General features: G+C 44.3%; 2 protein-coding genes across 2 annotated transcripts in view; both read right to left on the bottom strand.

Moving 5' to 3' along the window:
• rgs12a (regulator of G protein signaling 12a) overlaps positions 1 to 20508 on the bottom strand; it is a 36247-nt gene extending 15739 nt beyond the window's left edge. The window contains exons 1-4 of the mRNA XM_071535765.1: positions 20431 to 20508; positions 17622 to 19501; positions 15609 to 15698; positions 477 to 498 (exon numbers count right to left, since the gene is read on the bottom strand). Coding sequence (XP_071391866.1) covers positions 477 to 498; positions 15609 to 15698; positions 17622 to 19412 — 1903 coding nt within the window. The 5' untranslated portion in view covers positions 19413 to 19501; positions 20431 to 20508. The remainder of the gene's footprint in view (positions 1 to 476; positions 499 to 15608; positions 15699 to 17621; positions 19502 to 20430) is intronic.
• A 2529-nt stretch (positions 20509 to 23037) lies between these two features.
• msantd1 (Myb/SANT-like DNA-binding domain containing 1) lies at positions 23038 to 24762 on the bottom strand. Its single transcript, XM_071535748.1, has 3 exons — positions 24483 to 24762; positions 24036 to 24329; positions 23038 to 23332 (listed from the first exon to the last, which is right to left on the bottom strand). The coding sequence occupies exons 1-3, from the start codon at positions 24734 to 24736 to the stop codon at positions 23038 to 23040; spliced, it is 843 nt and encodes a 280-aa protein (XP_071391849.1). The 5' UTR covers positions 24737 to 24762.
• Positions 24763 to 26784: the final 2022 nt, after the last annotated feature.

Below are 26784 nucleotides of genomic sequence, written 5' to 3'. Positions count from 1 at the left end.
GCACCGCAGCCTCAGTGACCCTAAAACTGCTATAAAAGTGGAGACCAGACAGCAAACACACTCGCCCTGAGCGTAGCCCGAAAAATGCTCAAGAAACACCCTTTGTTAATAAGCCACTCTGCCTTCAGTGAATACATTTACATCATCTTCACTAAAAGTCCTTTATTAAACCATTTTATTGGACAGCTGCAAAGTTGCGTGTCGAGGGTAGGCCAGAAAATTAGAAAGAAAAGGCAAACACTGAGGACAAGCTGCATTCAAGATCAAAAACAGAAACCATCTCAATAAAAACGGGATCATGAGGAAAAAGCCTTGTTTACAAATCTTGATTCAGCTCAATTTGAAGAGTATTCACCTATGTAGCTCGCATTCAGGAGCAGGATAAATCTCTTTTTGTATCACAGATTCAGACATGTTTTTTTTTTCACAAGGAGAACATTTTAAAGGAAAAGTAGAAGTAAAAGAATGGTACTCACCACCATCTGAAGAAGCAGCAGACTGAAAGAGAACAAAGAGAGACATGAGTGAGAAGCTGCCCTCATGACCTCCTGTGCCGAGACAAGGGATTGGAGCCTTTGCAGATAGTAGTGTCTCTCCAGACATCCCACCAGTCGCTCTGAGAGGTGTGTGTGTCTGTGTGTGTGAGTAAAGAGAGTGTGTGTGCTACTGGAAAGGGGTTGGATCTTGGGTCCTTACACAGGGCCATTAATTTGTAAGTGGGTGGACTCCTGGGCTCTAACACATACACAGCTGTTCACACCTCTGGACCAGGACCCACCCCTCATTTCTCTCTCACACACACACACATACAAAGCCAGGAATCTGCATTCCTGCTAACTGGAGTCACAAAACAGATCAGAGCTAATCAAGGGAGAGCTACTTGAGAGGCCATCACTGGCAGTAATGGTCCTCTTTTCACTTGCTAATTCAGGGAATGAGTGGTTTATAGGTCTATAGATGCCTGCAAATAAAAGGCAAATAGGACAAGCACCCTCGGTGGGCATGTAAATTTCAGAGTGAAAGACTTTTCATAATTGTCCATATTTACAGCCAAAGAATAATGTTCCATAAAATACCACCCGTGTCTGATCTTATGATGGATTCACAAATATTTACTTGGCAAGTTCAATTGCCACAGCGGTGGGCCTCTGTAAAAACCTGTTCACATCATTTTGGTCGGGCTATTAAAGAGAGATTTAATGCCCAAACTGTGATGCAGTTGAGGCAAATATTTTTAAATGCAGGGGAGGATATGAGAGGAGCGTCTTAGGGCTTGGTCCAAGAACACTCTTTAAATCAGTGCGTTGGAGGATTCATTTGAAAAGGGGAGACTATTTCCAGAAGAGTATTTTCTGAGCTGCCACTTCAAAGTGTGAATGTTCAAGGCAGATAATACGTCTAAACAAGGCACTTACTGCCAGGCTAGTGTTCTGGTGTGAGCAATACTTTCAATTCGTGCTTAAGCTTGTTTTCAGATTACTGAATGCAGCATTATAGAACATACAGTCAAAACTAACAAGAACTGTTCACTGTGATAAGGCTGTTTTGGGGGGAATTGAAACATTAGGAATCTAAACACTGGACATCTTAACATGGTAAAAGTATAATTATCAGCACTATGACTAATTATTCAGAGATGCTGGTATCTTTTTCCGGTCTGATTTATTTATAGTATAACTACTAAATTGCCTGTGATTTGTGATCTATGATCAGTGATTTGATTAGTGGTTCTCAGTTTGATCTATCAGTTGTGGAACAAGACCAGGCATATTCTGGACCAGCCCATTCTTTTTAGTTTGCGTTGATGCAACTGGCCATGTGAGGGCAAGGGACGTAACCACAAAGCAACTGTTTGCTCCGTTTTGGGAGTGACCACATGTAAAAGTTCCATCAGACGTAGACCGCTGAACCACTAATTGTCTCTCGCAGCCTCTTTACAACTCTACAACTACTGAATCCAACCCCTTGCAGTCAACACCCAAGAGCCACCTCTTCTGTGGCGGCTAGCTTGTGTACAGTAATGATGGGCGGGTAGGATGAAGCCCACCATAAAGCCCAAACAGAAGAGAGAGAGAGAAAGAGAGAACACCCACTCCATCTGCCTGTCCCTTTGGGGAGCTAAAAACAGCTAAACCTCAAACCTTAAATACATAGAGCCTTGTGACTGCGGTTCATTTTAAAGAACAGACAGACATCACACATCATGACGCAAATTTTGGCTTTCAACACATGAAAGGCCCCCACGCTGAAATTATGCTGGGGGGGGGTATTCGCTAGAGTCGGCAAATTCTTCAGCATTGACATCTCTAAATCTTATATCTGTAGAGTTTTTATTTCTAAAGATGACAAACATAATATGATGACAGACATATCCCGTATCTTGACACAACAGAACTTCCACTCATTCCCCGCCACTTGTACGAGAATTGTGGGAGAATTGCAGTAAATTACAATGAATGCCGTCATGACACACACTCGATGAGATAGCTGAGTGGCTACATCACGCTCATGTCGGCGGGGAATTATCTCGATGACACAGACTTGTGTAACAAGTCTGAAACATCATTTGATGACATGTAATGGATGGTAATGTTGCAAAATCACTCATGTTCATGAAAAATTGACAGTGGCATCATTGCACAATAGCTGTTAAAGGTGGACCGCATAGACCTGGCAAATATACAGAGTTCACTGTGTGTGTATGTTTTTGTGTGTGTGTGCATACACAAGCCCACAGGGGTTAGACCACACACACCCCTATGTGTTTTTGAGCTTGTTATTGCTTCCTCGCCGTCAAGTAGCCTTACAATGAGGCCAAAGTGATGACCCAGGAACACCAGCACCTCTTGTCCCCACAACTGGCCCCACTCCCTTCCTCTGTTCACACCTCCGGTGATGAGCCGGTCCAGCATGGGTGGCTCTGGAGGAGAGGCCTCTTTGATCCCTCTCATTTAGGGCCATAGTTCACAGACCACTTTTCTGAGCTGTGACCCCGCAAAAAAGCTCAGGGAGTTTGTTATCAACCAAATGGACGAAATCACGCTTCAAGTCAGAGCAAGTATCTTGGCTCCAATCTGAGGAGGATTTGGCCCTCCAGTTGGAAAACGCGACTCCAACTTTATTGTGGTTCAGCCCCCTCGCCGCACAGTCTGGAGTCTTGAGACACCGCTTGCTGAAGGAACGTAGACGATCACAGCAAGACAAATTTCCTTGTATGATCTGAAGGGAACCACCATGACAAAAACACACTACGACTTCATCTATGGCAATTCAGTTGAAAGATATACCACGTTCGCACACACAAATGCAAATGTCCCCGTTAACACCTCTCACGCACTGTATTGTTGAAGGTGTAAAAGTGAGTTCTCGTATCTTTGGGACCAGTTTAGGCATGTTCCTGCCTCCAACAGCGGGGTCGAGATGCACCCTGTCCACCTCACCACAGCCTGAGAGAGAAGGCTCTTCTAAACTTTTACACAAGTCAACGCAGTCTCTACCGCCGCACAACTGTGGCAACAAACGATTCCCCGCTGCTCGCAACAGCTGTTCTGAGCGGTAGAGAGGAGAGGAGCGAGAAGAAGGAGAGGCGAGAGGGAGAGCGTAATGACAAAAACAGCTGACTTAACAAAAGGAGTACATCGCGGAGAAGAAGACGAAGAGAAGGCTCGGTCGGCGAGCCGCAGTGTTTACTTACTGTGTTGAAGTTCCAGCTCTTCTTGAAGGAAAGTCTCTTTTTGAGACTCATTGTTCTCTGGTCTGCTACGGCAGCAGCAGGCAGACAGATATGTGTGTGTGTGCGAGTGCATACCTGAACATTCCCCACCCAAACTCTGCTAACCATGTCTGTACAAGTCGGAGAGAGAGAGGGAGAGAGAGGGAGAAATCTGACGAGGTACCGGACAGAGAGAAAGAAGGGGGGTGGATGAGGGGAGGCGGGGGGGTGGGGGGGTGCGAAGGAGGAAAGAAAGAGTTCCATTTCCTTACTCCGCAGCTGTTGCCATGACAACCCGCCCGACAATACATACAGCCTCTGCCACAGTGGCATGAAGGAATCAGATGAATTAACCCCCACCCCATCCCCCCGACCCGAACACACGCACACACACTCTTATATCTAAACCACATTGGCCTTCCCCTCCTTTTGTTTCCAGTTGTGGTACTCTCTTTACTTGAAAGAGAAGAGAAATACCCAGTCGCTGTAAATTGAAACCATATGAATTTTCAATCACAATACAAGACGGGTAAAAAAAAAAAAAAGCCCCCAACTTGAACTCTCAAGCTTCATTATTCCTCATCACAGAGCGCCATTCAGCCAAACTAAGTCTCCACCTCAAAAGTGAAGGTCTGACTCTGTAACAAAGGAAACGATATGAGACTCTGATGGTAATCGTGTCAACTGGTGGTTCTGCTAGCAGTTTCCTGCACGCAACAGCAGAAGAAAATGGGTTTTAAAATAGGTTTTGTTCTGGCATCACTCCTTTTCGCAGTGTGCCTCCGCTTTTTTGGCACATCTCTACGATCAGCGTGGCATTGTTTCTTGACCAACTATTATTCTTAAAGCAGAGGTAGCCCGTTCCAAGGTGTTCCCACGGCAAATGAGCTACAATATTCCACATAACACCCTGTTTTCTGGACTTAATGTTCCCATAAATCATATTCAGATACGGTGTATTTTACAGGCTGGGCTTCATGGTAGATTTCTTCTGTTTAATTAGATTTGTACATGGTCTATCACTTTGGACGTTGGATGTTTGTCATATGTGCATGGTTGGTGCAAGGAGGGGGCAATCTGGTCTCCTGGACAGGGAAGTCACACATGACACCTTAACTCCCTCTGGTGGGTGTGTGTGCGTGTGTGTGTGTGTGTGTTTGCGCATGTGCAAGAGAGGGTAAGGGAAAGAGAAAGGGCATGGGGGAGGGGGTGAAAAAGAGTAAGAAAGAGACAGATAGATCCAGCATGCGTACGCTTGCATGTCCAGATAACATCAGCCACGTAATGATTAGAAGCTGCTGAGGGTGCTGAGATGAGTCATCCATAATTGACAGCCACAAAAACACAAGACAGTCTTCTTCACCCCTCTGCCCTTTGACCTCCTGTGGCAGAGAGTTCACACAGGCCACTGCAGCCAGGTGAGCTCATCCAAAAGCACATGACCCTAGTAAACAAGAGCAAAGCCCATTGGAAATTTCCAAACCAAAATGCCTTGGGGAAGTGTTTGTCCATGGAGCCCCTTGTGTTTCTAATTGAACAGAGGCCGCAGCCATAACCAAAATAGCCTTCACGTGAGCTTTGAACTCCCTCCTGATTTAATCAATTTGTAAAACATTTCTTGCCAAACTTTACTGTGACAATGAACACTGCCTGTCACAAGACCTAACCGCTCACAGATCGAGTTCTAAAACAAGCAGTCTTGACCGAAGAGGGAAAATAATCTAGCCCTGCTATCTATGGCAGACTACAAACTATTCCCCGAAAATAACATCAAGAAAAGTCCTTGGATGGAAGCAACTTCCTTTTGAGGGAGGGAGGGTGAGGGTGCGGTGACTGATAAGATGGAAGAGACATTTCTTTACCAACCAAGCAAGAAGGAGTGTGGGACAGAGAGAGAGAGAGAGAGAGAGAGAGAGAGAGACGGACCGACTTAGAGGATTATGAAGCTCCTCTCTGACAATATCTAACCAAAGATAACCAGGACAGACAACCTTGTGTTTGCTTTTTAGATTCTAGGAGGCTAAGGAGTGGGGCCCAACATATTTACTGTGGGAAATCTTGTTTGTCACAGCAAATCTGCCAGACACTCTATCACATCAGCTAGGATCTGATGAGCTCAACATGCTTATGTGATGCTGAGTGACCAAGAATGGTAAACAACAGGAACACAATTAGTGTCCCCTTAGATTTGCTATCTGCGCTATGTCCATAGGCAAAGTGACACTGTGTTGAGTGGCTTGGGACAACAGTGTTCTCATGATTTGTTTGAAGATGGCAAATGGATGTACTTCTTAACAAGTCACTTAGTGTTCAGTGTTAAAATCCTGTTTTCATTAAGGCAACTGAAAAAGTATTTCAGTTTCTGCGTTGTAATTAACATTCCAATGCAGTTCCACTTGTTTGTCAATATGCTGAAACAATGAGGCTGATCATCCCACTAGTAAGTGACACTTGATTTAAGAAAATTCTTGAAACTAGAAGAAACTCAATAGAGTGCAAAACTCCACCAACACTGAACAATTCTCCAACTTGCAAAGCTGCAGCGGTTTGTTTGTTTAGCATTTGTCTTCCAGGTTTGATTTTCCGAAAAAATAGCATGTAAATGCAACGTTGTTTAGCAGCCAACTTTGAAGACCCAGATGTCGGACCTTCCCACCAGCACATGAACACAGCATAATACGAAAATCATCCATTGGCGGAAATCCCAGATCTGGATCACCACCAAAATCTAATCAGTCTGATCTGTGGGCCAAGGGCGATCTGTCCACCAAATTTCAGCCAAATCAGTTTGTAACTTTTTGAGATATCTTACTAACAAACAAAACAGACAGGGGTGAAAACATAACATCCTTGCAACTTTTGTTGGCTCCACTGGGCGATTTTTTCCACTTTTTTTAAGACTCAATGTTACATCAAAGGACTTGTTGAGATGGATATTTTCTGCAGTGTACAAAATCAAATGTAAAACATCATCTTATCCATGCATACATACATGAGGCTACTCAGCAGGACTTAAATCACAAGCCATCAATTTAATGGTGAAAACAATTAGACCATGTTGGTCTCTAAACTGTTAAAATCTCAAACATCTAAAGAAAAGGTTTTTCTAAAAAAAAGTTTCTGCAGTATCCAAGATCCTGTATCAAGCATTATGATGAGGCTGGAGGGGATATACGTGTGTCTTACATAACAAGTGCGGCGGCTGTGGCCCTGAGCCAAGTAAGGAGTCCGGACCTGCAGTCTTCAGTCGGTGTGTAAGTGTAATCCCCTCAGCAAACAAAGAGGTTGCTCGCTCTGTCTTTTAAGGCAGGACTGATTTGCATGCAAACAGGGGCCATCGTCGCAGAGTATTTCATCTCTTAATCTCACTGATCGGTACTAATCTAGTACCTCTTCCCCAACACTAACCAGTTAGCCACAGCAGATGGGGACGGCTCCACTCCTGTCTGGACTTAAGAGGCATTACTACGACTTGTGCCGTACTGTGTGTGTGCGTGTGTTTGTGTGTGTGTGTTAGCCACTTGTTGCTGATAACAAGGCTAGCAGGGAGTGTTAGCATTCCTCTGAATGGAGATGTTTACCTTTCTCCCTCTTGCTGCCCTACCTCTCTCAGGGTCAGGCACTTGCTGCTTTAACTAGGATCGGAATTAGCCTTTCCCAGCTTATTACAGTAATGTTACACTAACTCTGCCTGAACCAGCACAGTTCCACTGACCTCATGCAGTGGTGCGCCATGGCATCGGCCCCGTTATCTATAGCTAAAGTAATTGCATAGCCTGAATGCATGCATGGCAACGTGATATTAACTCCTTTTTGTGTTGGAGTTATGAACAGGAATCTCAGCATCTCACAGATGGACTGGCTGGATGTGATGCTAGATTTAAAATGTGCCAAATCTAAAATCCATTTCATTTACCAGGCAGGACTGAACACCTCAAAAAATGAGACAACTGCAGAGAGGGAAACTGGAAACAGTGATCACCCCCCCCCCCCAAATTTATTATCACAGAGAAAAGGGTTGCACTCACATGTGCCTGGAGGGTTCGAGGTGGGTAAACCACATAAGACGCCACCACACCCTCCTGCTCTCTTTCCCCTTTCCCCTTCCATAAACGACACCAGAAATGGACTTTCCAACCTGAAACCTGACACTTATAATTAGCCCTGTGACTCTTTCCCCCCTTTTCCACCAAAATAACTTCACGAGAAAGCTTAGTGTGCAGCGTTTCGGGGTGCTTGGGTGAGTTTGTTGTGTAAAGAAAAGGCCGTGTTATTACTGAATATCTGCCTCCTGGATGTGCAACGAGGCAGACCTTGGCACTGAGAAGGAACAGACATAGTCGCTTACTTCCTGAGTATAACTCTCAGTGTCCTGACCTTACAGCCTACGGTCTAATCCTACTGGTCATACAGGGAACCTGAGCTGGCTGAGTGAGACTGGGAAAGAATGGAAGGATGCGGGGTTGGTTTAAGTTCATCCCCTCAGGCTAAAGGATGCCGTCCAGTCCCCATGGGTATTTGGCATGGGGACAAGTTCACGGCAACTCTCACAGGGGCAAAAATAGATGTTTCAGGAGGGAAACAAAGACACAGTGGATTGCTTTGTCTACACACAACATATCTATATTCTTTATTTAACCATTGTTTGAAACACTTATTGTTCTCTGTAATATGTAAAATATCAGCTTACCTTTCAAATATACTCACATTTCATAATATGACTCACAGGTCGACTAGTACTACATCATTTGAATTTGAGGGCAAACTTTATATCCGGCACCTTTACAAACACCATCACACATGCTGCAGGTCCCAACATGAACAATACGTGGCGCCAACCAACAGCAAGCAAGTCACACAATAACCATGGCATATAAACAGACATATTGTATTTCTTTATATTGACTAGCGGGTGAAGAAGTTACAGAAATAGCTCACAGGGGAAAGTTAGTGTTTAGACTGCCAAAGTAAAGCACCAAGTCAATCCCTCACAATAGCGCAGGGAGAATAACTTGGCTGCCCCAACAATCCATGTTTATGACTTCCACAGTGCTAAGCAGACAAGACCTTGGCCTGGTTCTACAGCGTCCTGCGCCAACACAAGGCCAAAAAGATACCAACCACATTCATTTTCCAACCTTCCCTGGAAGCCTCTCCAGTTCAAACAAGACAGCCTGTCTTACTCAACGTCTTAGACATGGAGGCGAACGCGCCCCAGCGATACCCCAGCCACAGGTGTGAGGTAAAGAGTCGAATGCGGCGAGCAGTCTGCTGTATCTCAGACATGTCCAAACTGTTACCAGGGAGGTGATAAAGCAGTTTGGCAGTTCTAAGCCGTTCCTTGTTGAGTAACCTCCACACCCTTGGCAACAGACTCACACTCAGTGAAGCAGAGGAATTTAATAATAGTAAGTTTGAGGAAGGTAAATAGTGTGTGGGGACTGAATCATTTGCAGAACCTATGCTTCACACATCCACAGCCTTTGTTGAAGCAGCCTTTCCCATGCAGCCAATCAACCGGGGATCATGAAGAGCTGTGCGGAAAACTAAACCAACATATCATGTTTCCGAATGGGCAGTTTGCTAGATGTTGATAGATGATGTCATGGTGTTGGTGTGACATCATCGTTCAATGCTTAATAACAAAAAGCCAACGTAGAAGCCAAGAGTGGAATTGCAGTGCGTCTCCGGCCAGAGGTGGAAGGCAGCGGGTATTTTCCGTGGTTACAGTTTGGTCAAACAGCAAACTCAGCAACCACAGCCACATCTGGTCATCTGGTTATTGGCTGTTGCATATTCATACCCCGAGCAGCTGGACAATCAAATAACTTCATCTGAAGTTTCGCTGTGTTAATGTACTGTTTTTCCAGTTGGTGGGTTGGGAAAGAAGCAGTCTATTTAATTACAATAAAACCTCTGCGGGAAGAGAAAAAAGAATCATAGTGGAGACATTTAGAAAATGTCAGGCTGCCTGCTCTTTGCATCCTATAATGCTAGCCTGAGGACACATTTCGTGAGTGCAACTGTCCACCCACACTCCAGAGCTGCCCATGTGATGTCAGCGAGATAAAAGTGCGTCGTGTTCCCTTGCCTCTACCGCTAATCCCCGGGAACACACTATTCCTGCTCATCTTCTCAAGTCACAACATCCACATCAAACATAGAGCGCCGAATTCATACACTGAAAGTATGACATGGCGGCAGACAATTATTATAATATTAGTAATAATCATAACATAACAACATGCATGTGCATATAAGCTATGTTTACTTGCATATTTATGGAGGTTCCTTTAAGATATGAACAACCAAGACCATGCAGCGCAGAAAAAAAAACAGTTGTACCAAAGACATATTTCAGCAAAGGTTGCTTTGTGAGAAATGAATAAGATGGGTGGTGAATCACAGCAGGAAAATGCCTATAGGAAACCAAGAGGGGCAGGGCAAAACCACAAGCAACCACTTCAAGTTCAAACCCAACTAAGGCTGCTACATGGCCACCTAAAAATATCATGCCACTGAACATTCAGTGAGGACTTGATTCCATCTGACAACAACAACCCATGATCTCCATCCCCCCCCCCACACCAAATGCAACTTCTCCCAACGGCGCCAATTCATTTTGAAATGGGTCACTTGTCAAGCGAGTGCAACAAAGCTCACTTCGTTCAAGGGCGCATAACCAATGCTTGGTGGGTAGATGACAAGAGGACTCCTGGGTCACTTCACAAAACCCTTTTAGTATGACGCCTAATTTAAAGTCAGTGTGCATCCTGATATAGAAGCTAAACAGCATTTTCTGTATACAGCAGCGCAGTGTGTGTCATGCAGCACATGGGAGTTCAGCTGGCACTGGCCAAAACATTCCTCCAACAGACCACACAAGCTAACCACTGTATGCCGCTCAGACGCTACAACAGGAGCTACAAAGAGCCCAAAGAAGGAAAAGTAACCGTTGCAGAGAAGACACCACCAGCATAAAAGATAAAGATGGCATCGCCAAACAGAGAAAAAGTGAGGAAAGGCAAAATAATGACAGAGAAAGACTTCAGAATTTCATGATGAGACTTACAGAGTTGAGAGTTAAAGTTTGCTCCATGTATGGCGCTGTGTGCGTGTGTTTGGCTCGTCTTCAGCGCTGCTCCACACGCCCGGTGTGTGTAAACGAGTCCATCCGCTGGAGCTCCGTGGTGCGTGTGTGAGTCTATGTGTTTTGCAGTGGAGAGAGATAGAGAGCTCAACGGGGGAGGAGAGAGCGTGCAGGAGAGCCGAAAATCCTGACAGCTACTGGGAGTTCAAAAGCTCCCTCTCTCTGCTGCCGCTTCCTCTCTCTCTCTCTCCCTCCCTTTTACACTCTCTCTCCCTCTCCCTCTCTCTTTGCTGTAAACTCCCTCCCTTTCCCTCTCTGTCTACCTCCCTCTCTGTCTCTGTGTCTTCATGCCTCCTCTTGGTTTCTGCTACGCCCACAGGATAGATCTCTTAGCCCCAGGCGTGCAAACAAGAGCTGCTAATATCTGCACACCTAAGAGGGGAATGGAAACCACACGTGCATGGAGCAAAGGAGGTGTCCCCCATTTCCCAGCAGACGCCCATACACAGACATAACAGTGTACATTAACTAATAGCTTACATTAATGGATACATTCACATTCACATGCACCAACACCTCAAAAGACACTGCAACAGAGACTCTGTGAACACACAGCAGCCTGCTAATGGTGTCATCTCTGGGAAGTTCTTGACGTGTTAGCACACACTGTCATCTGCTGAGCGATCCTGGCGCAAAGCATCTGTTTGGAGCTGGAAACAGGGAGCCTGTGATGAGGAAGAAATAGGCTCACATTGGTGGTGCATTGGGATGTGGGGGCATATGCAGCAGAGCTGTGACAAGCTCTGTGCGGAAATAAGGCAGGGAGGTACAAAGCACCACATTCTTCGACATGCCCAAACATAAGGGGATCTGACAACAAAGGCTCAGCATGCATCAAGACGCTCCTCTCGCTTCATCACCAGATAGAGAGAGAAAACGAACCTACACAAACACACACACACACAGAATAATAAAGCAGTTTCTTCTTCTACTGAGGCAGAAAGGCACACAAATGAAACAGGCCGAAAGCACAAGGCTATATGCCGTTCTGGCTTAATGCGTGGGCTGCAAACGCTACGTGTCAGAGCCTTCGTAATGTCGAGAAAAATAACAAGCTTTTGCTCATTCCCGTGCTAGCCGCTCTGACGCACACCACTGACCACGGAAAAAGCAACACGGCCACACGCGTGCAAATTGTTCTGGGCTTCCCCATATCATGCAGCGAGGCCACATCCAGGGGTTATCCGCAGGGGTCTGCCCTAAGCACCAATGGTGAACTCTGAAACAGTCTCACGGTGTCCTTGTGAGTCCAGATGCATGTGCTGACCGGGAGCTTATCACGTTTTTCATACACTCAGCATGAGAACAGTCCTTCAAAACATCCTTCACAACAATATATGAGTAGGAAAGTGCTGCAGAAACCACTCCCCCCCCCCTTAGATTCAAACCTGCACTACACATCACCAAGGAGCCATTTAGTGTCCATAGTGTAGTGCATCTTGTCCTCTGAAAGAGAAAAGAGGTTCTGACTCTCTACTTTAAATGTCTTAGGAAGAGGTAAGTATGTGGGTCAGTATAAGATATCTGATGTATAAGATCTCAATATGGAGATTCCATTATCGAACGTCATATTAGGACTGCTGCTAACAAGAACAGAGGTGGTTCTCCAAATCCGTGGCTAAATTAAACCACAGACCTTTGCAAATGCATGAGTCATTACATGGCCATGATTGTTAATGCCACTGGATGGACTTAGGTTCGCTGTGGCAGGAGCTTTTAGAAGTGCATCATCTGATCTCTGACCGTGAACCCCGGGTGAAGCTCAGCCCTTGAAATGAGAGCCGAGGGGCAAGCGCTAGGTGAGGATCTAATTGCTTTTTACGACCATAAAACATTCCCTGCCGTGCTATTACCTGAAATGTATAGGCCTACAATGACTTCAAGCTGTATAGGTAATTTATGGCTCTCATTTATATATGGTTTGAGTAGCTATGAGTGAGATTCACAGTGAGAATTTTGAGTCTCTTATATTTGGATGTTATCTTACAGCAAATGTTGTCCAAAACCCTCCTGGAGGGGATGGCAGTATCCTAGAGGTTAGTGGAGGAAGGTTGAAGGTTCGAATCCCTGGACCAGCTGGAGAAATGTGGGTGAGGAAAGTGAATGAGCAACACTCTCTGTCTACTGTCGAGGTGCTCTTGAGCAAGGCACTTAACCCCAGATTGCTCAGTGACCAAGATTAGGAGACTCTGGTTGTACTGGGCAGCTGGTGTGAATTCACCCAGGTGTGAATGTGTTGAACTGTATGAATGAGATGCAGGGTGTTGCTGGAAAAGCGCAAGCATGCTCAGTCTATTTTCCCTGAATAATAAAGGTTAAAAAGCATATATACTGTATATATTTTTGAGCAGACTTCCCTTAGGAAAACTCCAGTAGAATCACTTATCCCCTCTTCGCAGCTGTCTGCTGACCAAAATGTAATTTAGCTCAGAGAATAGACTGAAGCTCAAGTTTTCTAGGAAATACTTAAATGGAATCCTACTAGTGTTATAAATATGAACAGGAGATTCACTTGTGACAAACCAAATTAGTCTTCAATTAGTATCCAAAAGAGCATGGTCCTGTACAAAGACGCAAATCCAAGTTGCTGGATGCAGATTATCAAAACCAGCAGAGATTTTGAGGAATTTACAGCATTTAGTTTAAGATAAATTGAATCTGACAAATTCAGTGCAGCATACTCAAAAAAGAAAAACACATTCATAACATCCTAATCCATGTATTTTGTTAATCTGAGGGAAACTGTCTTTATATGGAAGATCACAGTCTTGATCATTCTGTTTTCCATAACACAGTTACCAAAACAAGCTCTTGATCATGGACAGAAGTCATTACCAATGATGCTAACATGTGAAAGGCCAGTGCCTTTTTCACATCACAGACACTCCTAGCATCAGAACAGCCTATAAGTGTCATGGTGGCTGCTGACCTTAGAGAAGAGCTGTGAAGTCCAGGTGTGGGTGCAAATAACCTCTTGTAACAAAGAGAATTCAAGGTGAACTATACTGCAAGTGTGAAAGCATCCGCTGAAGTGTCCTTTGACAACACACTGAATCCCTGCTAGCTTGTGGGGGGCTGTTCTGTAGCTTTGACCTCCCTGGAGAAGAATAGCAACAACAGAATTTCCCAATGCATATCAATAAAGTATTCCTTTGAAAGGCAACCTATTCTTTCTGGTTCAGGGTTGACAACACAGAAACTCATCAAATCAAATGTCTCAGGAATCTAACCGTGCGTTAAAACTGCAAGCAACACAATCAAAGTCATTGGAAGTCCATTAACTTCCTATAGGGATGAGCAACCAGGGAAACTCCATCAAGAGCCAATCAGATTTCTTTGTTTCCCTACTGATGTGATTTTGTTCCACAATTACAAGAAGTTGAACAAGATTTAAGCCATTCAAAGCTTCCCAGTTCTCTACAACTTGCATAAATAATACATGATTTGCCTGGTCAAAACTTTGTAGCTGCAGACCATCACACAGCTGCAATCTGAGCCTCTCGCACCGCCCACAACCGGTCAAATTAGAGCGACCAAAAATCAACCAAGTTGCTCGCAGTGAGATCACACGGTAAGGATGAAGGGGGAAAACCATTAGGATTTGCAGTATTTTCTTTTGAAAACATAATCACACTGTGGACAAATTAGAACAAATCAAAAATGAAAGAAAGCATAGAAGTTGGGCTATATGCAAGCACAACTTGTATAACTGCTGCAACCTTTTACAGCAGTCTGTAATCCTGTGGCTGTACATCTGGGGCAGACTTGCTGAAAACCTTCTGGAGCTTTTTAACAACACTACTGTGTGTGTTGGGACAATTCTGAGGTGGAGATTTGTGGTGTGCCTCTGTGAGTACAATGTGTGGTCTGTGGGTGTGTCTGTAAATAATACAGGGATATACAGTAAGACATGCTTTTTTTTGCTGTGCTTGTTTGTGTTTGTGTGTGTTCAGAGCATTTATGTGATGCATTATTTCTACATGTATGTGCATGTGTGGTGTGAATTTGAATCTGTAGGTTTGCGTGTGTAATGTATGCATGTGTTGTGTGTATGTGTGTGTGTGTGTGAGAGAGAGAATAAAACAGCGGGCTGGTAGAATCCCTCAGCAACACTAATATGAGAGAATGTGAGCACGTCATTCAGTCATTCAGCAGTGCTCATTAGCGAGGCCAAACAAACAGGGCCATGCCTCTGGCCTGCACAAAGACCACTTTGTGAGCCACCCCTTGCCACAAGTGTAGCACCAAATGCAGAGTTCAAGGCAAACGGAAATGAAAGGTTAAAAAAGAGCTGAAAGTGGAGCAGAATGAGAAAGGGGGGATGGTTGGACTGAATGTCCACATTAGTCAAGCTGACCAACTTTTCTGCATACGAGCCCAAGAGAATGGGAAGTACAGTACCCATAAAAGACCGCCATGGCCATTTCACAATAAATAGTCTATGCTATGGAAGGAAACTGGTAAAATGAATTAAATTGGACTTGGTGAATATCCGAAATTCAATTAACTTGAAAAAAGCTCTATGAAGTTAAAAACTTTTCCCCCCAAAGTGGAAAAAATTGGTACACTTCCTATAAAATACTGCCATTGTCAGATTATCATTGTGAAATAAATTTGTTGAGGAAGCACATTGGTACAATGAATTAAATTAAAAACTTTGTGAATTTCAGAAAGGTTCCCTCATTCAAACGACTTGAAAATAAAGTCATATAAAACTGATGACAGCTGAACGAACTTGGTGCCCACCTCGAGGTCGTCCAGTGATCTCGCCAGGCTGAGACGTTTGGCGGGGCGGCGTCCTGAAGCACGAACACCCATGCCCCAAAACCTGGAGCCCTGTCAGAATATAAGAGAGAAGGATGAGCAACGAAACAAGATCAATACCCACTGTTGACAGCTTTAAGTTCAACCTGCCAACATAGTGTTACTCTACATACATTTTCTATACACGTTTCTATTTTATTCTGGTTAGTAGTTTTCAGCTTGCATACCTAGGATTAATGGACTGTCAGCCACCAATACTGGCTCTGTGTTACCAAAGAGATATCACTCACATGCTTTCATTTCGATTAAATTAGTTTAATAGTCACATTCATAACACACAAAATGTGGGCTGACTGAGATAATGTGATTTCTTTTCCAAGGCAGAATTTGTTTGTGTGCAATTATTGATAGTCAGGACGAAACCCTGAGCTCTGAAGATTCACAGATCATGGAGCTCCAGTATATCAAGCTGAGTGTACTAGAAAATGAAAATGTGGCACACCAAAGTGAGAAGTGGCTTTGAAGTCAAGTCAGTTATAACAGATGTCAGGAAATATTTAAGGATTTCAAATGGATTTGACAGATTTGCCTGGTGAACTATTAGGACCACATGCTGTACGCTCAGGTAATGGGAGGTCATGGCACTCACTCCTCTCCTCTCTGACAACATGGCTCCCTGGAGCCCAGGCAAATTAGATTGGCTACAGAGCAAACCCCCGCTACGCTGCATCTCTGTTTCAACTCTTCAACAGAGAGAAGTACGGCTCTCTGCTAATTTCACCAGCTAACAATATCAAACTACCTCGGTTTTCCACCTGCCTATCACATTAGGAAAGGTAACTATTATATTTAATTCGTTTTATCCACATCTTTTCTCTTTGCTGTGTTAAATAGTCATGAGAATATATTTTATCCAGCAACCCCTGTTGTTACTATGATGGGAGAAGCCGAGCCTAATGTTTGAGCAAGAATAAAGAATTGCGGATAATTACCGCAGTATGACATGGGCTCTACCCCATAATTGGCTCGGCTTCCTGTGCGAGATTGTCTTCTTTCTGATCTGATGGGAGCTGGGGGACAGAGGCACAATTCACCCCCGCTTTATGGACAAAGGGCAATACTTGAATAAATAGGGAAGGACAAAACCACCAATAAATAATGCAAATGTGAGTTCACAAAGCTATAAATAGATATCTCAAACATAACTTAGATTTTTATCTGCATTTCAAGCATTCAGCCATTTTTAAATGCATATATAAAAGCAATCGTGTACAATAACATAGGTGAGCCATGCAAACCCACAAAATGATACTCTTCCTGTGATTGAGAGGGATTTTACAGAGACTGATTCTCAAACAAATCTAAAATTGCACATATCATTACACCATTTCCCTGAGAGAGGCTCATTTTGTCACGACCAGATAGCAACACAGGGACATCTTGTGGGCAACGAGGAGAGCAACAGTAAATCAGGTTCCTTCCCTCCACAGGTTTATGACAATGACATCATTGACTTAACAACAGGTGCCTTCTGAGCTTAATTCACACTCACCGCCAATTGACCGGTGAAATAGTGGTATTGTATTTCATGTTAGGTGCCACCAAAAACAGACTTGACACCCCTTCAGTGTCTGGAAACTCAACTCCCAGTGACCATTTAATACTTCCTGTGTATAATGTTAGACATAAATGAAGCACAGAAACAGATGTTCTCTTCTCAGTGTGACCAAGCTAACAATGGAGCTATTTAAAGATACTCTGTGTCAGGATTTCTCATTAATACACAGCTGAGAAATTAGTCGACGACACATTGTATAGGCTATAAGAAAAAACACCACTCTTGTAGTCAATATGTTTAAAATCCTATACTACTTAGACAACATACTGCACAAATCACATTTTAACATTAATTTAAGTTAAATTGCTAAGGCTAAGATGTTGTCACCTCTCATCAAAAGCGTCATGTGTAGATGTTAAAAAGAGTATGTTACTAACTTTGTTATTGGCATCCTTCCGTTGTTTCCCACTCTGTTCAAGGAATCTTTTGGTCCATTCTTCTCTAGGAGGCAGCATCATGGCTTCTGCTGACTGGTACCTGTCTGAAGGGATCTGGCTCATGGGGGGCGGCAGGACATGAGGGCTGGTGCTAAGGCTGATGCTGGAGGACCAATTTTTGGTGGCCATCGCCTGGGGCTCAGGATCATCGTTGGAGACTTTAGGCCATTTCTGCTTTGAGAACCACTTTTGACTACTTCTGAGAGGGCCTCCAAAGAAGTTTGGCTTTTTACCCAAAGGCAGAGGAGGCGGTGGGGGCTTAAACTGAAACTCAAGCCTGGGTGGGGGACCTCCATAAAGGCTGGTAAGAGAGTCAGGGCCAGGTAGCGACTCTGAAAGGGAATGTGTGCTGCTATTGCTCCCGGGATTAAGACGGAGGTTCTGGGTGAGGCTTGTTGGGGTGAGGTCTTCAGCCGGAGGATAATCCCATGGACAGCTGGGGAGGTGGGCCCCATGGTGGTTTCCAATGGCAGAAGGGAAATCCCTGTCCGCTCTCTCCTCAGGGGGGGAACCGTTGCCAATTCCACTGTCTCCATTGCTGCTGGCACTGCCTTGCTTGCCAGTGCTGCCATTTTCTTTGGCTTCCTGGTGGGCTTCCGTGTCTAGCTTGACTCTAAGCCTCTCCACAGCCTCCCCCATGTCACTGTATAGGACAGACACAAAATGAAGGACGTCTGGGGGAGTGTGGGGGAATTCCAGGCAGCCCAGTGCATCTGGGTCTGGAGTGCAGTCAAAGCCAAAACGCCCAGCAATGCCCAGGTGGTCCTCATGGTGGCCTAGCTCAGGGTCAACGAAGAAAACATGGCAGGAGGCCCGCAGAGGACCATCGTCAGGGACATGGCCATTGGAAACGTGTGCTGTAGTGACCAGGCAAAAAAAGCGCATGTCTTCGGCACACACAGCCCCTAAGACCAAGTTCTCAGCAGGGAAGGCTGCCAGCACAGCTCCTGCATCGTCACACAGGCGGATACAGTCAAACATGATCTTCATCATGACCAAAGTATGGGTATCCTGCTCTGTACCCAACTGTCGTATTCGCTCACGAATGGCCTGTAAGCAGTCCTCCTCCGGTTCAGTGGTGTTCAAGATCAGCTCAGTGGAGCTCAGGTAGCCCACCACCATGGTCATGTTCAAAATACTCCAGTCTGGATTAGCTTCTTCTGTGTCTGTAAAAACAGAGTCTGTGTCCCCAGCCCGAGCAGTTTCCTCCTTTGGCTGCTCAGCTAAAGAGCTCCACTGTTGTGCCCAGTGCGACATGTCAGGCTCTGACACCGGCCTCTGTTTGGCCGTGACTGCTTGACTCGAGTTACAGGAGGAACGGCTGGAATGGTCCGAGATGGTGCGATGAACACCAACCTTCTGGAAAAGACTCTTTCTCTCATTAATCCCAAATTCCACATCACTAAGGATGGGGTTTCCCATGGGTCGGCCTTCAGCAAGCACAACCAACCGCAAGGGCCCTTTGCAGCTGCCGATCAACTGCACCACGGTCTCATGCGCTGCAGCGGACACGTCGGTTCCACCGACAGACATGATGCAATCTCCCTGTTTGAGTCCTACCTGGTCAGCCGGGCTCCCCTCCAGGATGCCACTCAACAGACACGGCCCCTGTCCCGCAATGGTAAAGCCATATCCTGTCCGGCCACGGATAACCTCCACCCCCCTGAGCTCACCGGCAGGATTTAAGTCCAGACGCCTCCTCACGCCCTCAGGCTGTCCCAGTATCCTCATCTTTGCTGTGGGTGTTATGAGATCCAGTGTGTGGGAACTGAAACACTTGTCTGTTGTCTTATTGCCAACACTAATGTGTTGTTGTCATCCTACATTTAGAGAAAGTGGGCAGAAGAGGGGAAGAAACAAATTTTAAAAGTAGTTTGTTTGCAATCTATCAAAATGTACAAAAGATACAACTCAATGAATGATCCCATGTTATAGAGCTGGGCAATAATCCAATATTATCATTCATCATCTTTCAATAGTCATATCATGGTGAAATAATGATATGAAATTATGATGATGCACAGTTCTGTTACCATGATAGGATCTTCAAACATTCAAAATCACATAACATAATTGATGTTCATGCACTGAAGTGCATAAGAATTAGAGGTATAATAAAACTGAGTAATTTTCAAATAATGTTCCCTAATTCGTTTCAGATCTCATTTTGTGAGAGATTTGTAGTATTTGCTTTTATCAATAATGTTAATATAACAATCTTTATTTACAGAGCACTTTCAACAGAATTACAAAATACTTACAAAGATAAAAATGCTGCTTGTTTTTAATCTTTATCAGTAAAGAGCAGATTTTGTTGGGGTTTTTTGTTTTTGTGCATTTTACTAAATTCCCAAAATACTGCACTTCCTTCATGTCAATCTTCTTTTAGCAATTATTTGTCAAAGTTAAAATGTAGAGGGCTTTAAGGTCCCTAGACAGCTTGTAAATTAGTCCTATCCACCCCTCCACCCACCCTACTCCCCAAAACACAGTGCCAGCTGGCTCCCCTACTCAAGAACTCTTCAATCACAGCCAGACGTGTGGTTTCGGTCAGTCATTGTTTTTAAATGTTAGTGTTCACCAGACTAGAATTTTAACATTTTAAACACCAACTTCACAAAGTCCATGAACAGGGCCACATAGTTATTATTCCTTTTAAAGTGTGACTCCAATAAAGTTATGCTAAAAGAGAGTAACGTTACTCACAAACTATCACCATTGATGAAGCATGTTTACGTACTACAATTACCTTCAACTTCTGTAAAGTTCCGCCCAAAAGTCCACAGTTACATCCACGCTGATAAAAGTCCACACGCGTACATTTTTCACATCACAGGTCTACAGTTTTCCTTTTTTTCAAAAAATTTCCCTCCCGCAACCCAGTAATCCATATGGCAGTGCGGAAAGCACCTCCCTCCTCCATTCACGGTTGAGATTACAAAGCGTCTTTCATAGTAACCATGACAGCGTAACGTCTCTGCAACACGTCACGTCTCCTTTTGGCCAATCACCACGCCTGTCATGTTCAATATTCAAACGTTTGAAGTGAAGCTATTGGCTGAGATTTATCAGAGTTGACAGTCTAATTTTGCGCCAATGTAAATCAAATTGAGTACAGTTGTATTATTGCCCAAACCACTCAAGCATAAAGGTAAAAAGGTTTAATACTTTGAGAAAGTAACAAACCCGGAAATGTATGGCTAAGTAAATTATGTGAGAACACGTTAAATCCGAAAACACACAACGCTATCAATGTTGGTCAGTTTTCAATAAACTTGTTAAATTGTGCAAATTAGAAGTCTTACCTATTGCTGCTGTGTTATTATCCCTCAAGCACTTTACATGTGGGTCGCCCCATGTGTCTTCCAGACCGCAGCAGGACTCACTGTGTTACCACGGGTGGTTTGTAAACAATACATCTGGCCAAAGGGCTGCAACGGTTGCAAGGGCACACACAGTCACATGGGTTTACTACACATGTGCAGCCCACACACACTTGCTAGGAACAGACAATGGACTGAAAGTCAATTTATCAGATATGCCAAGTGAAAGTAGGTGGACATAGTTTGTGTTAGGCTATGCCCTGAGTTTATGTTACAGCAGAGTAACTGGATTTAAGAATTCATGTCAGGAAAGATTATATTTAAACCTGTGAAATGAAACCTATCTGTGATGACATGGATGTGTTTCCTGGAGCTGTTCTATTGATTGACTTTATGGGCTCATGATGTTAGTCTGTGTACTAGATTTTTATTGTGTTTCAAACCCACCCTGGTTCCCGATAGATTATCCCAGGTGCTATCACAGCAATCATTTCCGTCTTTTTCACTTCATTCTCTATGGAGCTGTGTGTTTGTGTAACATCAAGGTGTGGGACACACTGGTCTTTCTAGTTTCTGGATACAAGACACAATAGTGATTGTTGCCTACAGAATATGAGTAACATGTCAAAGCAGAAATTCAGTGCTGATTTTTTCAGTGTTGCTAACACAATTTGGTTTGTGTTTGGTCTGTGTTTCATCCTTTGTTTTTATTGAGAACATTGCATTTCCATAATGGATTGACTTCCGTGGAGCTAGCAATGTTGTCTGATGGAACCAACTTAACCCACTTTCTCCCAATCCTCTCAAATTGGCTGCAAGGCAATGACCTTAACATTTTAGCTCTATTTGTCTTTGCCTTCTGAGTGTTTTGCATTTCAATAATTACCCTGCAGTAACAGATCTGCTTCACAATATGTTGCCTAACTTATGATAATTATGATAAAAGACAGGAAATTAAGGCAGACCAATGTAGTTTAATTCAGCAGCAGTTCAAACAAGAATAGGACTTCTTCACCAATGAAAAAACTGAAATCTCGGAAAAATGTCCATGCATATGTAAAGACAGTGTAACAGCTTCTGTCTTAAAAATTGCATGTAGCCTACGTGATGCTAAAAGCAGAATGCCACCCAAATTCAAAATATGCATAACGTTATTTGTATGCCTTGGTCAGTCCAATCAGTATGTAAGCACAGCATCAAGACTATAATCTGCGTAATGTGATCATAGTGATGCACAATCTGGAGTTGCTTCACTGACAGTAAATAGGAGATTGACTTTGTGGGCTCAACATTTCTCTGATTTTATACATCCAAATGAGCTGCAGGTTTATCAATTTTAAACCAGGAAATGTGCCCTTATTGTTAAAAACTCATTGCAGCTACAGTCAGAATCACTTTTCCATGGAGCTATACATCAGTATGGTGTCATAAATTCACGGTCGAGACGACTAGTCTGTCTCATCAGCACAGACTTTACTGTTATAGAGCACAGGAATGACATATTCGAAAGCTGATATTCAGTGATGTTCCCCTTCATCAGAACTCATCATCACCAGAAACAGTATAGTTTGTGTTGTTCATGTCCTTTCCGATCTCTCCAGGAAGGGCTTACTGTATCCAGCAGCTAATCACCATCCAACTCCCTTAACTAACAAGTCTGGTTCACAAACCTCCCCAGCTTGTAATTATCCTGACACAGCAACAGAGCGAAGGGGCAAGGTGAGTCTATTTTCGCACAAGACTATTGTCCTCTCAATAACAGTAATCATAACAGGGCATTTCACAATTACCAAGACACAGGATCTGATATGACTATCCCTTGTGCTGTAGAAACATTTCTTACATGGTAAAGTGTGAGCTGAAGTTTTGAAAATTGCAGATATTTCAGTGAATTCGGTTGATGACACCTCCAGAAATTTTGACCTTGACCTACAACACCATACATATTAAAAATGTTCCATGTTAAACTGAAATTTCAAATAATTTCCATTCCTGGTCCGAGGAGGCTACAGGTGGGGCTAGACCCTGCCGCTTCACGCCTTCCCGGGGTCTTTGGCCCCACCCGGAGCCCAGGAGGCTGACGTGGCGGCGGGGGGCTGGATCATCTTCTCCAGCAGGTTCATCATACGCTCCTGGAGCTGAAGACACTGGACCTGCAGGAAGTTCTGCTGGTGCATGGCCCGGCGGACCTCCCTGCACGTCTCCTCCACGGCCCGGCTCACCCTCCTCTGCTCCTGCAGCATGGACTGCATGACCCGCAGTTTCTTCCTCTTCATGGACATTTGCTTGCCGTAAGCGTGCTTCTTCCTGGCTGCGGTCGGATGGGAGCTGGAGAGCAGAGAGCGGACGTTTTTATACATTCCTTTTTCACCAGAAGGGAAAACCCCCCCTTCAAGAATTCATATTCTATTCCTATCATCTAGTCCAATCAGTGTGAACATCAGCTAATCTCTCCCAAAGCCAGAAACCAGAGAACGAAGACCTGAATCTATAATTTGATCATGCATACAAGCTGGAGCTGCCTCACAGTCAATGAATTGGGAGTGATGTATAGGTGACTGTGAGAGCACCCAGGGGGCCATCAGAGTACATACCTAGTTTTGGTATAAAAATTAAAACAAATAGTCAGTGACTCCACAAAGTCTAGTTCTACCTAATAACATCACATATGTGTCTTTACTCTGGTTTCTGGCTTTGGAAGAGAGTTGTTTATATTCACAGATACCAACGAGAGGGTCCCAGACCACAGAAATAAAATACTACAGGTTTTCCAGTTATTCTGGAAAATTAATCTGGTGAGTGAGTGTTGTATTTCTTCTGACATTTGCAAAAGGAAACACACCAACACAACATGACAAATAAAGTCTTGTAAAGCAAAGTAAGGCCATTATCTCAGCCTAGTTGAATTGCTGCCATCAAACTAGAACAGCAGAGGTCAGTTTATCAACCTGCGATCGCCATTATCAGTGATTAAACCCACACACACATACACACACACCCATACAACCTCCTCTCTCTTTAAGTATATTACCTGGAGCCCAGCGTGTGCACACTGTCAGAGCTCAAAGAGTCCACTTCTTGTTTCATCTCTACCTCATCAGAGGAGCCTGTGTACTCTGGCAGGAAGCCCATCAGCCCCTCTTCTGAGTGGGGCACCAGGGTCTCTGTAGACTGGGAGGAAGTGGAGGGACCTGCGGTGGAGGACTGGAACTCAAAGGAGTTCATCCTCCCGTTCTCCAGCGGCTTAGACAGGATCTTCTCGATGGCCTTGTAATATGGCCAGTCTGGCGTCTCCCCACTCTCACTGGTGGTGCATTTCAGTCTCCTGTCAGAGCGGAAGAGGTGTAGATAAATGTTTATAGTCAAGCAAAAGTAAAGTTTGAAGTTTGGCATTTGGAGTGTGCATGCAAGTCATAATTCTGGATGAATATTTAGATCAGATCCACCCCCAAAAAGGGCAGATTTCTATTGCACTTGCCTGTACTGGAAAGACATGTTGGTGATTTTCATCTTGATCTCCTCTTTGTAGCGCTGTTCTCCAGTCAGCTCGAAAAACCTCTGGGACATCTTCTCGTACACCTTAGCGTTCCTCTTGCTCATTTTCAGCTCGTTGTGGTGTTCCTCCCACACGTACAGGAGCGCTTTCATTTCACCATCGGTCCAGTTTCGGGCCCGCCTGTGCTTCTCACTGTGGCCCGGCACTAGGTAGTTGAAACTGTCCTCTGAAGCCATTTTGAAACAGTTGTCTTGGCCTGTGCCGGCTGGGTTCACAACAACAGACTCTTTACAGGTTGAATTTGAAAGCCTTTTCCCGTGCTAAGACCTCTCTAGACTCTGCAGTGAGGGAATGAGATCTGTAAACAGACACACACCGTGCTGCCTGTGCCCTTCCCCCTAGCTTAGCTGAAAGAGGACTCAAAATGGGGCCTAAGGCAGGAGAGGAATCCGGTTAAAAGCTTTTAGTGGGGGTTTTCGTCACCGTGATGTCAAGTTGCCTTGGCAACGGTGAAGGAGGCCCTTCATTTTCCCTCCCTCTCCCTCTCTTCTAACCACTCCCATCCGCTCTCTTTTTCCCTCTGTCCTGCTCCACTGGCAGCACAAAAAGCTTTTAGCTGAAAGGCAGCAGTGTAAGCGCATGAGATTGCTGACAGTTTTGAAATATAAGCCTCGGGGGAGGGAGAGAGAGAGCGAGAGCACGGGTGTGTGTTTCCTTGGCAACAAGACACTGGATCTGGCATTCAGCCAAGACATTGCTCCATTTAAAAGCTTTTAATAATACACAAGTCCTTTTGAGACAGGAGAAGGAGGATTTGCTTTAGCTGAGGAAAATACTTCCAGTCTGCAGTGTAGACCTAAATAGCAAGCAGAGGCTTTCCTCTGAAACACTGTGCAACACTTTGGGAGAAAAGTAGAGGGGAAGACAATAGACAAACTGGCAACATGTGGTGATCAACCATTGGTACCCCTGCAATAGCATACAATATGCTGACTGGTTTAATCAGCTTTCTATTCATAGCCTTGGTCAATGACAATGGACTCCTGCAGGAAGGGTTTCTCTTGGACCAGTTGGAGACCCTTCCCCTCCCCCACTGCAGGGGGCGGGTCTCTATCCCCCATACACTCTGTCTTGGACACCCTTTTGTCTATCATAGCATATGCATTTCTCTCTCTCTCTCTCTCTCTCTCTCTCTCTCTCTCTTTTCCCCCGCCCCATTCCTCTCCCTTACACAGTTCCTCCCATCCCCTCTTTCTCTCAAGAATATTTATGCTACAGAAGTTAAGGCCAGTGCATGAGCCAGGTCATAACTGTGGTGTATGTGAAACCCCAAACTACTCTTTCTCTCCAGCCGCTTGGCTACTACTCCCTCTCTCCACATTTATGTCTGTCACTTAAAGTGAGCAAACCTCTACATGAGCACAAATTGTAATGCTGTAAAATAGTTGTCATGTGTGACCCACCCTCACTTCATCTTTATTAGTGCCACTAGTTGCTGTCACTCCGTCTTAACTCAGTTTTGGACAGATTAGACCCTTAACCCATCTGCTCCTCAGTAACCTGACAGACGGTCGGTCCATGCATCATACCACAAATTGGCAGCTTCGCCCAATCCATCACATCTGTCACTTAAGACAAATGTATGCTCTGTCTTTGTGGAAATGGAGGAACAATTGAAAGTTGATGTGAAAGGTTTTGTGTGTTTGTTTTTCACCGTGGCCCTCAGAGTGCAGTTAGAAACTTGATGGGTGTCTCGATGCTTGGTTGACCTCTTGAAGGTAAAAGATTATTCAGAAAGGGAATAAATAAATGGAATAGATGGCTGTTTCACAGAAAAAATATCATCTGTTGGATCTAATTGGCCCTAAAAGCCTAGATGCTGATATAAGAAATCTTATGTGCTGATGTTGAAATGCATACTTATAATACTTAACCATGGCAGCGGCCTAATATCCCCTCTGTTTCACTGTCATGCTGAATTCCCTTGCTAGGGTCCATTATAAGTGTGTTTAGTTATCTACATACCTTTTCTCATCCATTAAGGTGGACATAATCCAGACTACTAATCCAGGAGCCAGACTAATCTACAGATAAACTGGTCATGCGCTTCTCATGTCTAGAATTAGAAGTCACTAGTGTGAGTAATCTGTTAAATCGAACCATATAACAATCATATAATTGGCATACTCAAGATTGTCGCATCTAACCAGGCAGAACGTAGGTCTCAGTTTTCTTTCAGTTTGCCCATGTGGAAACGAATTGCTAGGCAAAACTTATTTTTACA

The sequence above is a fragment of the Centroberyx affinis genome, unplaced genomic scaffold (genome assembly GCF_046629955.1).
Source record: "Centroberyx affinis isolate AG114_WGS23_722 - 3 ecotype Tasmania unplaced genomic scaffold, CSIRO-AGI_Caff_v1 ptg002764l_1, whole genome shotgun sequence".
Classification (NCBI taxonomy): Eukaryota; Metazoa; Chordata; class Actinopteri; order Beryciformes; family Berycidae; genus Centroberyx; species Centroberyx affinis.
This window is presented reverse-complemented; position numbering and strand designations above follow the sequence as displayed.